The 15,169-nt window shown below is 52.5% G+C and overlaps 1 protein-coding gene across 8 annotated transcripts in view; it reads left to right on the forward strand.

Moving 5' to 3' along the window:
* The window catches only part of ASAP1 (ArfGAP with SH3 domain, ankyrin repeat and PH domain 1), a 289,743-nt gene that overhangs the window by 248,168 nt on the left and 26,406 nt on the right, over positions 1-15,169 (forward strand). For all 8 annotated transcript variants that reach the window (XM_075549251.1, XM_075549253.1, XM_075549257.1 and 5 more), the window contains exons 15-22: positions 1,503-1,551; positions 4,772-4,935; positions 8,040-8,173; positions 10,108-10,199; positions 12,087-12,273; positions 12,806-12,891; positions 14,370-14,485; positions 14,609-14,676. In XM_075549251.1, the coding sequence (XP_075405366.1) occupies positions 1,503-1,551; positions 4,772-4,935; positions 8,040-8,173; positions 10,108-10,199; positions 12,087-12,273; positions 12,806-12,891; positions 14,370-14,485; positions 14,609-14,676 (896 nt within the window). The remainder of the gene's footprint in view (positions 1-1,502; positions 1,552-4,771; positions 4,936-8,039; positions 8,174-10,107; positions 10,200-12,086; positions 12,274-12,805; positions 12,892-14,369; positions 14,486-14,608; positions 14,677-15,169) is intronic.

Here is a 15,169-nt window from a genome sequence, read left to right on the forward strand (position 1 = left end):
GTTGTCTGTTACCAGCAGGGCTTTGAAGCGCTTCGGTCATGGCCGATGAAGCGAACCTGGCGTGAAGGCTCCAGAGGTGCAGTGAGCTCTTGAGCTACTGCTGGAGATGATTGCCAGTACTGTGTTTTGCCAGACTCTTGTTCAAAGCGGCAAGATTGGCCACCATCTCTGAGCTGGGCACTGCTCTTTCCACTGCCCAAGAGATTTGGGTGCTGTACAGCACACAGCCTGCCTGTTTTCTAAGAGGGAGACTGTGTTTCTAGTCTAGCCTTGACCACTGAATGTTGTGTTCTGGTGTCACTCCATTGGCCATGGTAGAACCATGCTGAGTCCCTTCAAAGCCTTGACTGTTGAGCATGCCTGGTGCTTTCTGTAGCTGGTACGGAGAAAGCTTAGCCACTGTCTTTGCACTGACTCACCTTGTAGAATAGCAGGCCTGCTCCCCTTGTCTTCCAAGTCTATGAGTCTTTACAGGTGTACACAGCCTCCTCTTTCTCCCTCAGACCAGCAAGTGGATGTGAACTACTGACCTCAAGGTTAGCACCTCTGAGTAACCCAGCCTCCCACAGTTGGCACTAGTCCTCACAAATGCACTATCAGCTTTCTGTCTTATGCAGAAGAGAAAGCAAGCTCAGAGTGACTGAAGCCAGGTCACACCATGGTAAGCAGGGATTAAAACCAAGACCCAAGTTCTACCCACATAGCCCTATGGCAGACCCTCTGGCGCTTAGGGAGACGAGGTTGTGCCCGTGCCTGGGCTGGAGCATCGCGTCCTGTGTGCTCAGTGCACAGTAGTTGGCCCCACCTTGAGGATGCTTTCTAGCTGCTCCTGAATTTGAGAGCAAGCTTTCCTTTGGCAGTAAAAGCTGGACCCTATATAAGGCAGAAGCCCATCAGAGAAGGAAAAGAAAGAAAAGAAACGTTTCCCACTACACAAACACTAGAACAGGGGTAGCATGTCACCCTGTCAGGTGGCAAGCTCTCAGAACTCTAGAAAGCGAGGCGGTCCCGTGAGTTCCAGCTCCCAGGGGTGGTCCTGCACGCGCCTATCCAGTGTATCCAAGCCAGGCCCCTCCCTCCCTTGCAGGCCACCCCCCTTGGCCCCAGAGGGCAGCTCTGGGGCAGAGCAAGCACTGAGTCTCAGAGGGAACGAATTGGCTGGAAGGAAACACGAAAAGAAGAAAGAAACAAACCAAAGTACTGCCATCGAATTCATTCTGACCCATGGGGACCCCACGGACTAGGTAGAACAGCCCCGCGGTTTCTGAGACTAACTCTGGGCAGGAGTAGAAAACCCCGTCTTTCCCCTGCAGAGCTGCTGGGGGTTCAAATTGCTAACCCTGCTGTTAGCAGCCCAATGCGCAACCCATGACGCCAACAACCTGGTGCAAAAATGAGATGATGCTAAATTCTTTATACCGTGGGCTGGTCTTATGTTTGCATTGCACTCGAAGGTGCTCTGGTTTGTAGGACCTCACGCTTCCTTCTCTCTCGTGTTGTAGATAATAGGACATACCACTTTCAGGCGGAAGATGAGCAGGATTACGTTGCGTAAGTAGTTTAGAAAGAACAGCCAGGGTCTTCGAAAGCGCGCTTCTGGGCTTTTGCATGCCTTCCACTTTGTTCTTTGTGACTGGCCATAACTGCTGGAGATCTGCTTAACTCCCCTCCCCCACCACCTTGCGCCCCACCCCGTCCACCAGGTTGTTAGCTCTTGTCTGCAGCAGCCCGGTGCTCCCCACACCGCTGTGCCCAAGCTTGTCGCCCAGGGAAAGTAGGGTTATTGCTCCCTCCCGTGAGCTCCACAGCCTCTCGCCTTCCTGCTTCTCTAGGTCAGGACTGGAGGCTAAGCGTCTAGGGCACGTCCTGTCCTGTGTTCTCCTCAGCCTTGTAATCTTCATAATCTGTGGGGGGGGGTGTCCCTGTGTGGTCCCCAGGGATTACCTAACGCCCAGCTGCTGATCACAAGAGTGGCAGTTCAAGAGCACCCAGGATACCTTAACTCCCCAAAGTGAGTCATTGGAGACTGGAGCCCGCTTCCACGCCAACACCCTTGGCATCACCACCAGTTGGGATCAAGTCAGCAGCACCAGCTTTTGGGAGAAGAACAGGAGCACTGGCCTCTAGGGGAAGAACACTGGCAAATATACCTTTTCCTGGGTGCCCACGCTCAGTCACAGGGACCCAGGGTGTCATACACCCTGGGGGGTGGAAATCTGGCGCTCACCTGCTCAAGTGTGCCCTCTCCTGCAGCAAGGCCCCCCTTTCTTTAAACAGTAACTCTGGTCCTGTGCCAACTCCATCCCCACTCCCCTTCCTTGCTGCAGCTCCAGGACTGGGAGAGAGGGGTTGTGGGTATTATATCTGCTTTTAAATGTAACCATGCCGCTAGGCCACCCAAGAACGGTTTTCTCCTTCCCATGTTACCTGGTGATCGTGAGACACTTAGGAAGGCTTCTCATTGTTCTGAGCTCTTGTGGACTCTGAAAAGGGAGGCTGAGCCTAGCGGGTATGTCGCCAGGTCTGACACCAGGCCAGATGTGAGTAGAACCTTGGGCAGGTCATTTAACCTCTGTGAACTTTGGTTTTCTCGTGTCCCAAATGCTTAAGAGATCAGCAGCTTCGATAGAACCTTGTTAGAGAGTCGCATCTCAGCAAGTGTTGTAAGTCAGAAACTCTAAGCACGTGGTACTAGGAGAATGCTAGTCAGGGTGGGCATGGTTGTGCGCCCTAGCGCCAATTTCAGCGTTCAAGTGGATATGTTTTAATGCCTGAGGAAAGCCGAGACTCTGAACAACCGGCTCACTGATCAAGATGCTCTGTGATCCCGTGAGTTCCTGGAATTGTTCCAACTGAAGGCTACATGAAAGGAAAACACCATTTGTTTGGAAAGTCATTAAAGACCTTCCTCCTAGACGGTTGGTTCTGAGGTGTTGCATCTTCTGCGTGACACAGTACAAAAATTGTGCAGGGACATTCTCCCACCTACCAGAGGCAGCGCTACCTGGAGTCTGAGGGATGCCTCCTAGCTCATGGGTCTGCCTGTCGCTGTTTCTTGTCCAAAGCTCATTGTCAATGGTGCTTGGTTCCCCATCCATTTCCCTCCTCCAGAGCACCGGCTGTTGGCAGTCCGTGTGAGCTGTCTGAGAGACCCAAAGTATCGGAACCGAGGGGGGTTTGTAATGCCTATCCATTTGCCTTTAACCCCCTCTTTCATTCATGAAAGCAATGCAGGTGCATTATAGACTGGGAAAAGTACAGAAAGACCCAGTCAAGCAACTTATCCATCCATCCGTTTTTCCCTACACAAATCCCCACCAAGACAAGCAGGGTTTGCCTTGCAGCCTTTTGTTCCCCAAATGGAATTACATGGAGCATCCAAAAGCCAAACTAAACCCACTGCTGTGGATTCAGCTCCGAGCCACCCTCTGGGACAGAGAGGAGCTGCTCCTGGGGTCTCGGAGACTGCAGCTCTCTCTCCCTCACTCTGCTGGAGGATTTGAGCCTCTGACCTAGTGCTTAGCAGGCCAACTCATAACCCACTACTCCACCTGGGCTCCCTTTATGTATGTAAAATATGTGTACTTACATTTGACTGCCGTGTAATGTTTTTATTTCACAGAACATTACGTGAGCATCACTTCAACACCATTCAGAAATTATTAGGACATTTAGATTTGGATGGCTATTTCAATATTTCACATCACGGTCATGCCACATGTTATTAACCATCTCCCTGTTGTTGTGGCACAGTGACTAAAGCATTTGGCTGCTAACCAGTCAGTAGTTCAAGCCCACCAGCTCCCCTGAGGGTGAAAGGTATGGCAGTTTGTCACTTATAGATCAGTGTCCGTGGAAACCCCAGAGCAGTCTCTTCTGCCCTATAGGGCTACTCTTATGAGTCAGTAGCCATGCGGTGGCACCGAGTTTGGGACTTGTGACTGCTGATGAAACGTCCCTTCTTGTCGCTAAATCCTCCACTGATTGGGAGCTCCAGGAACAAGCCTTTGGCTACACTTGCTCTTTGGCCTTGTGTCCGTTCCTCACCCTTCTTCCTTGTCCTGTGCCAGATAGGACAGCCTAGACCAGCGGTTCTCAACCTGTGGGTCGCGCACGACCCCTTTGGGGGTCGAACGATCCTTTCACAGGGGTCGCCTGATTCATAACAGCAGCAAAATTACATGATGGAGTAGCAACGAACATAATTTGATGATTGGGGGTCACCACCACATGAGGAACTGTATGAAAGGGTCGCGGTGGGAGGAAGGTTGAGAACCACTGTCCTAGAGGCTGCTGAGCCCCTTCGTCTGGCACTACCTGCTCGCTCGCCCACCCCGTGGACACACGGCACCTTGCCGATCTATACCAGGGCTGCACACCAGTTGGTTCCGGCTCAACCCTGCTGAGAATTGCACATGTCCACCTCAGATACACCCAATGCAAGCCTACAGGACCGCCGAGGGTCCCCTGAGAATCTTGATAAAATGTAGATCTGGGTTCCATTTATGGGGGTAGAAATGGACAGACTCGGCAGAGGGCTGAGCCGGATTGAACCGGTTTGAGGCCCTGGTGTGTGATCCCCACTGTCCCCTCGCAGCTCTCCGTCCTCGGCAGCTTTCCCTCTTTCATGGTCTCTTTCCTTCTGGCTTCTTGCTTCCATTTTTCCCTTGGGATTGGGGGTGGCAGGTGTTTGTCTGAGAAAGGTTTTTTTGCAGTGGGGAGAAAACTCATCTTGCTAATTATAGCCATCTTCACCTGATCTTGACAACAGGTGGATATCGGTGCTGACCAACAGCAAAGAGGAGGCGTTGACCATGGCCTTCCGCGGCGAGCAGAGCACGGGGGAGAACAGCCTGGAAGATCTGACGAAAGCCATCATCGAGGACGTACAACGGATCCCTGGCAATGACGTCTGCTGCGACTGTGGTTCCTCAGGTACCGCCCCCAAACTGCACCCGCAGAGTGCGTCCCAGGATGCTGATTGTGGAACTTCCCCTGACGGACACACTGGGCCACGGCCTAGCCCACAGCCCTGCGCTGCCCAGTCCCCGGAGCGTCGCCCGTGCTGCTTGCTCTGCCCGGAAGCTTCCGTCTCCGCTGCCTCCCTCGGTGCTCGCCCTGCACTGACCCTGCCGGGGAGCACCCAGGGCATGTGGGGAGAGCCAGGTTGTGGCATCTGCCTCTTGCCGCTGAGTCCCTTGACAGCTCCTGTCCTCCATTTCCTTGCCCTAAGGATGGGGTCGTGAACGTCACTTGGCCTAGTGTTTAGGGCCAGTCCCTCCTGAGACCGCTCTCCTAAACATGTTTTCAGACGGCACTCATTGCCACGTCGAAGGCAGGGAAAGACTCCTGGGGGCACGGTGGGTGACACGTTGGGCTGCGTACTACACGGTAACAGTAACCACCAGGCACTCTGAGAAAGATGAGGCTTTCTACTCCCATAAAGGTTGACCATCTTGGAAACCCACAGGGGCCATTCGACCCTGCCTTCTAGAGTGGTCATGAGTCTGAATCAACTCTGGAGCAGCCAGTGTGTGTGTGTGTGTGTGTGTGTGTGTGTGTGTGTGTGTGTGTGTGTGTGTGTGTGTGTGTGTGTGTGTGTGTGTGTGTGTGTGTGTGTGTGTGTGTGTGTGTGTGTGTGTGTGTGTGTGTGTGTGTGTGTGTGTGTGTGTGTGTGTGTGTGGTGTGTGTGTGGTGTGTGTGTGGTGTGTGTGTGGTGTGTGTGTGGTGTGTGTGTGGTGTGTGTGTGGTGTGTGTGTGGTGTGTGTGTGGTGTGTGTGTGGTGTGTGTGTGGTGTGTGTGTGGTGTGTGTGTGGTGTGTGTGTGGTGTGTGTGTGGTGTGTGTGTGGTGTGTGTGTGGTGTGTGTGTGGTGTGTGTGTGGGGTGTGTGTGGGGTGTGTGTGGGGTGTGTGTGGGGTGTGTGTGGGGTGTGTGTGGTGTGTGTGTGGTGTGTGTGGTGTGTGTGTGGCTGCCATTGTGGGAAATTACGTCACTGAGGGAGAAAGGCGAGGCTTCTCTCTTCCCAGAGTCCCCGGGGCGCAGTGCCCCTCCGTCCTGTAGGGGCCTTAGGAGTCAGTCAACTCAAAGGCAGTGGGTTTGGTTCGGCCTTTGGATGCCGCTTGTATTTTCATTTGGGGCAAAAGAAGGCTGGGGAACACCCTGGTTGTCTGGGATGGTTTCCCTGCACTGCATTGGGCTTGTGCTAGGTGTCTTGGTTTTATCATTTAATTCCCCCAGACTGTCCGTGAGCTACTAGTGTCATCCCCATCTTACCAACAAGCACATGGAGGCTCAGGGAGGATATGCGGCGTGCCTAAGGAAGGTCACGCATCTAACAAGAGTGAGAAAGCCCATTGATACCAATTGCCATTTAGTGACTTTCCAGTCAATGGGGCTGTCCATGTAGTTGGGATTGGGACCAGCCCCTCAGGCCTGTCTATTTTGCCTCGTAATTTCCTCCTTTTTTTGTGTGTATTTAATTATTTTAATGTGTGTCTGACTCAGTTCCCAATAATTTTAAGAACTTTTTCAAGTAGATCCATTACCAATATTGGTCTACAGTTTTCTTGAAGTATCATCTGACCTTGGTATCAGGTTATTTTTTTAAATCATTTTATTAGGGGCTCGTGCAACTTTCATCACAGTCTATACATATATCCATAGTGTAAAGCACATTTGTAAATTCATTGCCCTTATCATGCTCAAAACATTTGCTCTCCACTTAAGCCCCTGGCATCAGGTCCTCTTTTTTTCCCCTCCCTCCCCTCTCCCCCTTCTCTCGTGAACCCTTGATAAATTATTATTTTGTCATATCTTGCCCTGGCCGACGTCTCCCTTCACCCACTTTTCTGTTGTCCGTCCCCCAGGGAGGAGGTCACATGTAGATCCTTGTAATCGGTTCCCTCTTTCCAACCCACTGACCCTCTACTCTCCCAGTATCACCATTCACACCACCGGTCCTGAAGGGATCATCCGCCTTGGATTCCCTGTGTTTCCAGTTCCTATCTGTACCAATGTACACCCTCTGGTCTAGCCAGACTTGCAAGGTAGAATTGGGATCATGATGGGGGGGGGGGAGCATTTAGGAACTAGAGGAAAATTATAATTTTCATCATTGCTACATCGTACCCTGTCTGGCTGTCTCCTCCCCAAGACCCCTCTGCAAGGGGATCTCCAGTGGCCTACAAATGGGCTTTGGGTCTCCACTCCGCACTCCCCCCCTCATTCACTATGGTAAGAGTTTTTGTTCTGATGATACCTAATCCCTTGACACCTTGTGACCACACAGGATGGTGTGCTTCTTCCATGTGGGCTTTGTTGCTTCTGAGCTAGATGGCTGCTTGTTTACCTTCAACCCTTTAAGACCCCAGATGCTGTATCTTTTGATAGCTGGGCACCATCAGCTTTCTTCACCACATTTGCTTATTCACCCGCTTTGTCTTCAGCGGTTGTGTCTGGAAGGTGAGCAGCATACAATGCCAGTTTAATAGAAGAAAGTATTCTTGCATTGAGGGAGTACTTGAGTGGAGGCCCAATGTCTTTTTGCTACCTTAATGTTAGCCCTATAAATATATGCACATAGATCTATTTCCCCATCCTTATATATAAATTTATTTGCATGTGTATATATATGTCTTTATGTAGACCTCTATAAATTCCCCTTGCCTCCCAGTTCTTTCCTCTATTTCCCTTGACTTCCCCCTGCCCCATTATCATGCTCAGTCCCCACCAGGGTTTCAGCAATTCCTCTTTGTTACATTACCCTGTTTATGCCCTACCAGGCCTCCCACACCCACCTCACCACCAATTTGGATCATTTGTTGTTCCCTAGTCCCTGGGTTTGTTCGTACCACATCCTTTCCCCCCATCTCCCCCTCTCCCATGTTCCCCCAGAATTGTCGGTCCCATTGTTTTCTCCTCTGGATTACCTCGTAATTTCTAACAAGGTTTTTACTTCTGTTACATTAGCATCTCCAGTATTTGGCACATTAAAACTAAACACCGTGTTTGCTTTATTGTCTTCAAAATTCTCTCCACAGAACCTACCTGGCTTTCAACCAACTTGGGCATTTTGACCTGTATAGAATGTTCCGGCATCCATAGGGAAATGGGGGTTCATATTTCTCGCATTCAGTCTTTGGAACTAGACAAATTAGGAACTTCTGAACTCTTGGTAAGTAATCTGGGTGGGTGGGGATACTTTGAGGGGAGAGAAGCATGTTTCTTTTCATGAATGTACTTGCTACCTTTATTGTTTGTTTCTGCTGAAGACAAAGGTTTCCTAGTTTCTGAAGTTTGTTCATGTACATAGACATGTAAACTAGCTTTTGTGACATGTAATGTTGATTTCAGTGTCTCATTGGAAGAAGTGAGGGCGCGTAGAGTTCTGTAATATGCAAGTCAAACTTTGGGACTCAGTTGTCTCTTTTCCCCCGGGGTGAGCTGCCTGCTCCTTTAGACGGTGGCTGTCATGTGCTTCACAGGAATCACTGTGAAAAGTAGGCTGGGGGCTCAGCTCACTTTACCTGCTGGCTCAGATTATTAAACCTCCTGGCTTCAAAATTGCCCTCAGTTGTGGCTTGCTGCTCCCATGTTGGTGAAAGTGCACGTGAATTAGGCATGGCCTCTTGGCTGCTGTCATAACCAACCCGTCATGTGCATTCTGAGCCCTGGCAACCCCATGTGCCTCCTGGAGGAAATGTGCGTCACAGGGTTTTCAGGGACCAATTTTCTTGCAACTTGATTTGCCAGACCTTTTCTGCCAACGTGGTTGTGGATGTACGTGACTCTGCCGCCTTCTGCCAGTAACTAGCTGAGTGCTAGCCTCACCCAGGGTTCCATCCTAAAGCCGGTTCCTCCTTAACCCATCGCATCTTTGGGTGATGTGGGGAAGCCTTTTATGCAGTTGTGGTTCTTGGTATAGTAATGTAATGTTTACCCAGATTCAGAGCCAAGTTAGGGCCACGTGAAATTGTTACCCTCGGTATCCCAAACCAAAGCAGGGAAGCCCCCTGTTGTTCTCCATAATGCCTGTGTCTCAGCCTGTCTTGCCCATTTGGACCTGGTTTACTGTGAGCCTTCATGCCCAGGTTCAGCTTCCTGGAAGGGAGATAGGGCTCCTTGGACCAGACTGAGTGAGCCCGGCCTCACGTCCCCTGGAGGCCTAGGTGACCACTCCCTGTCTGGAAAAAAGTGCTAATAGGTCAGGGCAGCTGCCCACCTTGCTAGCAGTCTCTGACATCAGAGCCCCCAGGAGGAACATGGACCCCTTGACTGGAGGAGCAGGACATGAGCTCGCTGGGACTCAGGCCCTCACTCACTCCTCAGGACCCTGGAGGGAAGGCTCCGCCCATTACCTGAGCGCACTCCATCTCCGTGTGTCACTCCACAGATGGTGTCACTGGTACCAGTGAGACCTAGTTTTTCAATTAGAAGAGGGGAGAGTTCAAATCCGGAACCCTAGTACACAGAACCCCAAGGCCCGGCTGCATGAACACATCTCAAACATGAACATTGATCCCAAGATGCTCTGAGGGACCAGTCTCCCTTCAGGCATTCTTGAGAGGGCTGTCTGATCTCAGAAGCACAGTGCGGTCTGGGCCTTCTCCAGTAGCCGCTGCAGCAGCAGCTTCCTTTGTGGCCTGCACGTGAAGGAGTCCCGCACTCTTCCGACCACCAGGACTCAGTCTGACGTGAGGTGGTGGGAAACGCCCTTGCTGTTAATGAAGCCTGGAGCGCACCACTGGGGCCTGCTCTGCCTGACCGCAGGTGGGGAGACAGAGCGTGCGAGCGTGCGAGCGTGCGGGGGGTGTGGAAGGCCATTTTCTACAGTCTTGGTGTTTGCTCACACGACACTGCAAGGGTGCTGTTCTTGTTAGTGGGTGGTCTTGGGCTTTGTCAGCCCCGGGTGCTCCTCTAGGAAGACAAATGGTTTTCCAGCACTTGAGTGCCATGCCTGGTACCTCATGGCCGGTGCTCAGGAAACATGTGCTCACCAGCTGGACGGTCTGTAATCTGAATCAAGTGAGGGAAAATACTGAGAAATCACTCAGGACGTTTACACGCATTGTAAAGAGTTTGCCGTCACGTGTTTTGTTTCTGTTACAGCTGGCCAAGAATGTAGGAAACAATAGTTTTAATGATATTATGGAAGCCAACTTACCCAGCCCCTCATCAAAACCCACGCCTTCAAGTGATATGTAAGTGCTTCCCGTACGCTGCGCATTCTCCTCTTCTGTCCTTGCTCCCCTGCCCGCTCAGAAACCGTTCTTTGTGGTCTATTCCCTTAGCAAATGCCTCGTGATCTGGGCAAAGTCTGGCCCCAGATTCCCATCCTCACCTGCCCCTAGGTAGGTGCAGCTGAGCCCTCCTGGCGGTGAGAGCTTTATGAGGACAATGCCTTCCCCACAGTGGGGTGTCGAGATAAGTAGGAGCCACGGGGACTCGGCATCCTGGTGAAAGTCCAAATGGGGGCAGCCTGCTGAGCAAGAACCTGAAGAAACGCACGCCTTCACAGCCTCTGTGCAGGACAGTGGCCACAGTCACCACCATTACACAGGCCCGACCATGTGGCCTGCCCTTCCGTCACCATCAGAGGACGAGAGACCCAGCTAGGGTCCGTCTGAGGCACCTGGCACTTAGCCGGGGGTACGGCCATGCAGCAGAATGCCAACCAGATGTGGCGACTATTGAGTCTCCTATGTTCTGAGTTGAGGTGATCCCCTGGCCTAACAGCAGAAGTGCAGACCACAGACAGAGACCACGGCCCTCCCTCTGCCCTCCTGATGCGGACCCCAGCTGGGATGCCACTGCTGATACACCCTCCCCCTCCCCTTGCACTTGCACTCTGAGGACTTGCTGTGTGGACTCGAGACCAGGTAGACCTGGCTCGTGACGACGCCAAGCACCTGGTTTTGTGTGAACCCGAGACGGCCGGAGCCACTCAGGAAGCCACAGAGGAACTCAGAAAAGCCTGCTCTGTCCGTTCCTTGTGTGGAGCCCATTGGGGCCGGAGCCTAGTCCAGAACGTTCCTCTGACTTCCATTTTCTAAAATGTCAGAAGCTTCAGGTGAACAGAAAGAAAGAAATGAATTCCTGCTTGATCAGAAGGTGCTCTGGAAAGGAGGAGGGAGGGAGGCAGTGAAGCCCAGACGTGTTGCCCAATGGGTGTGTGGAGACGCATGTCCGGGGTGACCTCCCTGCAGCTTGCTGTTGGTCCTGGTCCGACCTTTCTCGATCACGAGAGGAGGAAGCTCTCGGCAAATGCACCACCCACACCTCAACTCTTCCCTAGACGGTGGACGCTAGGTAGTACACAGGCAGGAGTTGTATGGATGTGGAAACCGAGGCCCGGAGAGAACTCGATTTGCGCAGGTCACTTGGCGTTACGTGGTCTGCCGAGGCTCACGCAGCACTCTGGAGGAGCAGGACCTGAACCCAGGCCGGTGTGCTCTGTTCACTGGCTTACATTTGTGGGAAACGAGGGGCGAATTCCGGCCCAGCTGGATCCCCGATGTCGGACAGTGCCATCAGTATCCCCCTCTCCCTGACGCCTGTCTCTGCTGTCCTCTCAGTCCCACCAGAGAGCCACTTGAAAATTGGATGGACCAGGGGTGATTCTTCCCACCCCCCAGCATTCTCCTGCTCCTGACAGACAGCCACTCCTCAGCCCTCTGCAGCTCCTGTTTGGAGGACAGCCCCCTTTTCTGTAAGATGGAGCTGTGTCAGGTGACAGAAGCTCTTTCCACGCGGCTCTCACATGGTCTTGCAGAGTTTTTTTCACCCTTTAAATGCACTCCTTTCCATATCCTATGCGTATCTGCATTTGAAGTGTTTCTCCTGCTGCAGCTCATGGGGGTGAAGAAGGCTGGTGTGCATCCCAGTGGTAGGTGCGCACCTCTGTGTGGCCGACCCTGAGTGCAGACAGCTTCCACAGGAACACCGGCTCGCGCCTGCTTTGTTTAAATGCTGACAAGGCGTGTCTCAGTTAACATTCCAGAGAGAATGTTGGTCCAAAAGCAATGCACACTTTTCTTAGCTCTTGGAAACCAGGCCCCAGCACTCACCCCTGTCCTCTTGGGTTGTAGGACCGCTCGGAAAGAATACATCACTGCCAAGTATGTCGACCACCGGTTCTCCAGGAAGACCTGCTCCTCCTCTTCGGCGAAGCTGAGCGAGCTGCTGGAGGCCGTCAAGGCCAGGGACTTGCTGGCACTGATTCAAGTCTATGCAGAAGGGGTGGAGCTCATGGAGCCGCTGCTGGACCCGGGTCAGGTGAGGTCGCCCACGTCAGACAGGAGGCATGCAGGGAGGGTTCAGGATGGCTCCAGACTGCTAGCACCACGTGGCAGGGGAGGAGAGGTGCACTACTAGTCATGGTTTGAGGATACCGTACTGATGTAACACAATGCTCGAAGTGCTTGGCTGCTTTCTGAAAGGTTGGTGGTTCAAACCCACCCACTGCTCCTCAGGAGAAAGATGAGGCAGCCGGCTTCTGTAAAGAGCACAGCCTTGGAAACTTTCGGAGCCATTCTGCTCTGTTCGTAGGGTCACTGTGGAACCCTGGGGCACTGTTCAGGCGAATACTAACCACAGTTCAAATCCACCAACCGCTCTGCAGGAGGAAAGTGAGGACGTATGGTGTCAGAGCCCTGTACCTCAGGGTCCCTGAGTCAAAACACCCAATGACAGTAGATTGGGAAGGGGGTCACTGAGCACCAGGTGGAGGTGGGATTTGTTGTTTGTTTTGTAAACAAAGCTGCTGCGGCATCAGCCCACCTCTGTACACTTACCCTCTCCTCTTCAGGAGTTAGGGGAGACGGCTCTTCACCTGGCAGTGCGGACTGCAGACCACACCTCTCTGCACCTGGTGGACTTCCTTGTACAAAACAGGTAGGAGTTCGTCTTCTCTGTGGGCGTGCTGCTGAATGTGCCCTGTAAGTGGACCTGTACAAGGGCTGCTAGTGGCCCTGGCCAGGAACAGACCAGCTTTCTTCGTGAGGAATCAGATAGTCAATGTTTCAGGCATGACAGTTTCTTGCCCATGTACAGCAGTGTTATCCATAGACAGTATGATCATGGCAGTGTTCCAATAAAGCTTTATTTACAAAAGGTAAGGCAGCGTCTGGATAATTGTAGAATGTGGTCAGTGTTCAGCAGCCTGCTGCTCTTGGACAGGTGGAAAGAGATGCTTGAGCAATACAAGACATAGAGATCCATGAGTTTGCTTGTCCAGAATTTCCCAGTGGATTAGCAGTAAGTGTGCTCTGCCCAACAGCCGTGCCAAGTTTGATACAGAGTAAGAGCATACTAATAGGAGCCAAGGTGGCATACAGCAAAAGATGCTCAGAACTTGAGGCCATGAAGATATGCGCGGGTCTTTAAGTGTGTGGGCATTCCTCCTATCTTACTCCATTCTAACACAAACTTCTCGCGGCCCATTAGTGTATTAAAACAAGCCAGGGCTACACTTATTTTAGGCCCATGTATGTAGGGGCTTCCGCAATTGTATGGAATACTGATATTGACAGAGAATGGTGTTTTCCACTTTTTAAGACATCGAAGAAAATACGATTTATCCAAAATCCCTTCCAGCCGTGGTGGTCATTCAGGTGGTGGTGGTGGGTACTGAGTTGGAAGTGTGAGCAACACTGCTGAGCTGGTAAGGCAGCGGCAGGCATAGAGCAGGTTGCCCTTTGAGCCGAAAGCCAGCGTGAGAAGATCCTTCATCCTCACATGGCCGAGTGGAGGAAAGACACAGCAAAACTCCTACCAGGACACTTGGCAGTATGCGTGTGTCAAAGCACACGAGACCGGGAACTCCCAATTGGACCAGCAGAGTATTGCACCCCAGGCTCACTGCAGCCCTACTTAGCGCAACCAAAGGGTAGAAACGGCCTGGGTGGCCCTCAGCAGGCAGGTGGGTGAACACAGCAGCACGGTACGTGCATGCAGTGATGCCACTCAGCCAGTCGCAGGGAGAAACCCGGGCACGAGCAGCTCCTGCGTGGAACTAGGAGCCCCAGCCCTGAGGGAAATAAGGCCGTCCCTGTAGGTCAGCTATTGGGTGACCTCGCTGACATAGAGACGAGAAGGCACTCAGTCCATGCTGACGGCTCCTGTCGAAGGCACCCGGGCGCGTGTTTAAACCCTAGACTGGAAACCCCACGGGGAAGTTCTCCGGTGCCCTGGAGCGTCACTGTGAGTTGGGCTTCATCACGTGGTCTGTGATTTTAGACATAATGTCAGGAACATCGTAGTTGCAGTCGGCCGTTTTTCCGTTGTATTTATTGAGCAGCATGGCAATAAGTAGGGTCTACCGCTGTGGCCCCAAGTGATCTCGTGACTGGGTTTGCGCCGTGCCTTTCCAGTGGGAACCTGGACAAGCAGACGGCCCTGGGCAACAGCGTCCTGCATTACTGCAGCCTGTACGGAAAGCCTGAGTGCCTGAAGCTGCTGCTCAGGAGCAAGCCCACCGTGGATGCAGGTAAGCACAGGCCCACCAGGCAGCCCTGAAAACTCAGGCCTGCTGGGCCATCAGGTGGTCGTGAGCTGCTCATTCCTCCCCCACATCATCAACTTAATGCAGTCTCCCCTTTCCCTGTTTCAGTCAACCAGGCTGGAGAAACTGCCTTGGACATAGCCAAGAGGCTGAAGGCCACGCAGTGTGAAGACCTGGTAAGAGGGGTGGGGCGCGGGGGCCCTGTGCTTAGAGCTCAGAGAACCAAATTCCTTTGGGGAATTGTTCTATTTTTCAACACTGGCCAAAACATTTGGACAAGCGCTGGGACAGCATTTGGAGACTGATGAGTGTGTTGTGCACATGCCTGTGGGCGACAGGATTGGCACTGAAGCCAAAGGCTTCTTGACAGGCTTGTGGGCTGAGGTCTTGCAAAGAATTCCCTGGGAGGCCGGTTCCACGCACCATAGAGCTGTGTCACGGGCCCAGAAGGTTCACCCCACTGCTCCTCCACACTCCGCACAAACGCACTCCCTTGGACCCGAGTAGGCCTCTCATGTAGTGTGTTAAGTCTGTGGCTCTGAACTGAAAGGTGGTCTGTCTGCACCCACTCCGAGGTACCTCAGAAGTAAGGCCTGGCAATCTGCTTCCGAAAGGGCCCCACCATAAACACACCACAGAGGTCGAGGGGAGTTGTAATCGACTCAGTGG

This window comes from Tenrec ecaudatus, chromosome 5 (assembly GCF_050624435.1).
Source record: "Tenrec ecaudatus isolate mTenEca1 chromosome 5, mTenEca1.hap1, whole genome shotgun sequence".
In the NCBI taxonomy this organism is placed as follows: domain Eukaryota; kingdom Metazoa; phylum Chordata; class Mammalia; order Afrosoricida; family Tenrecidae; genus Tenrec; species Tenrec ecaudatus.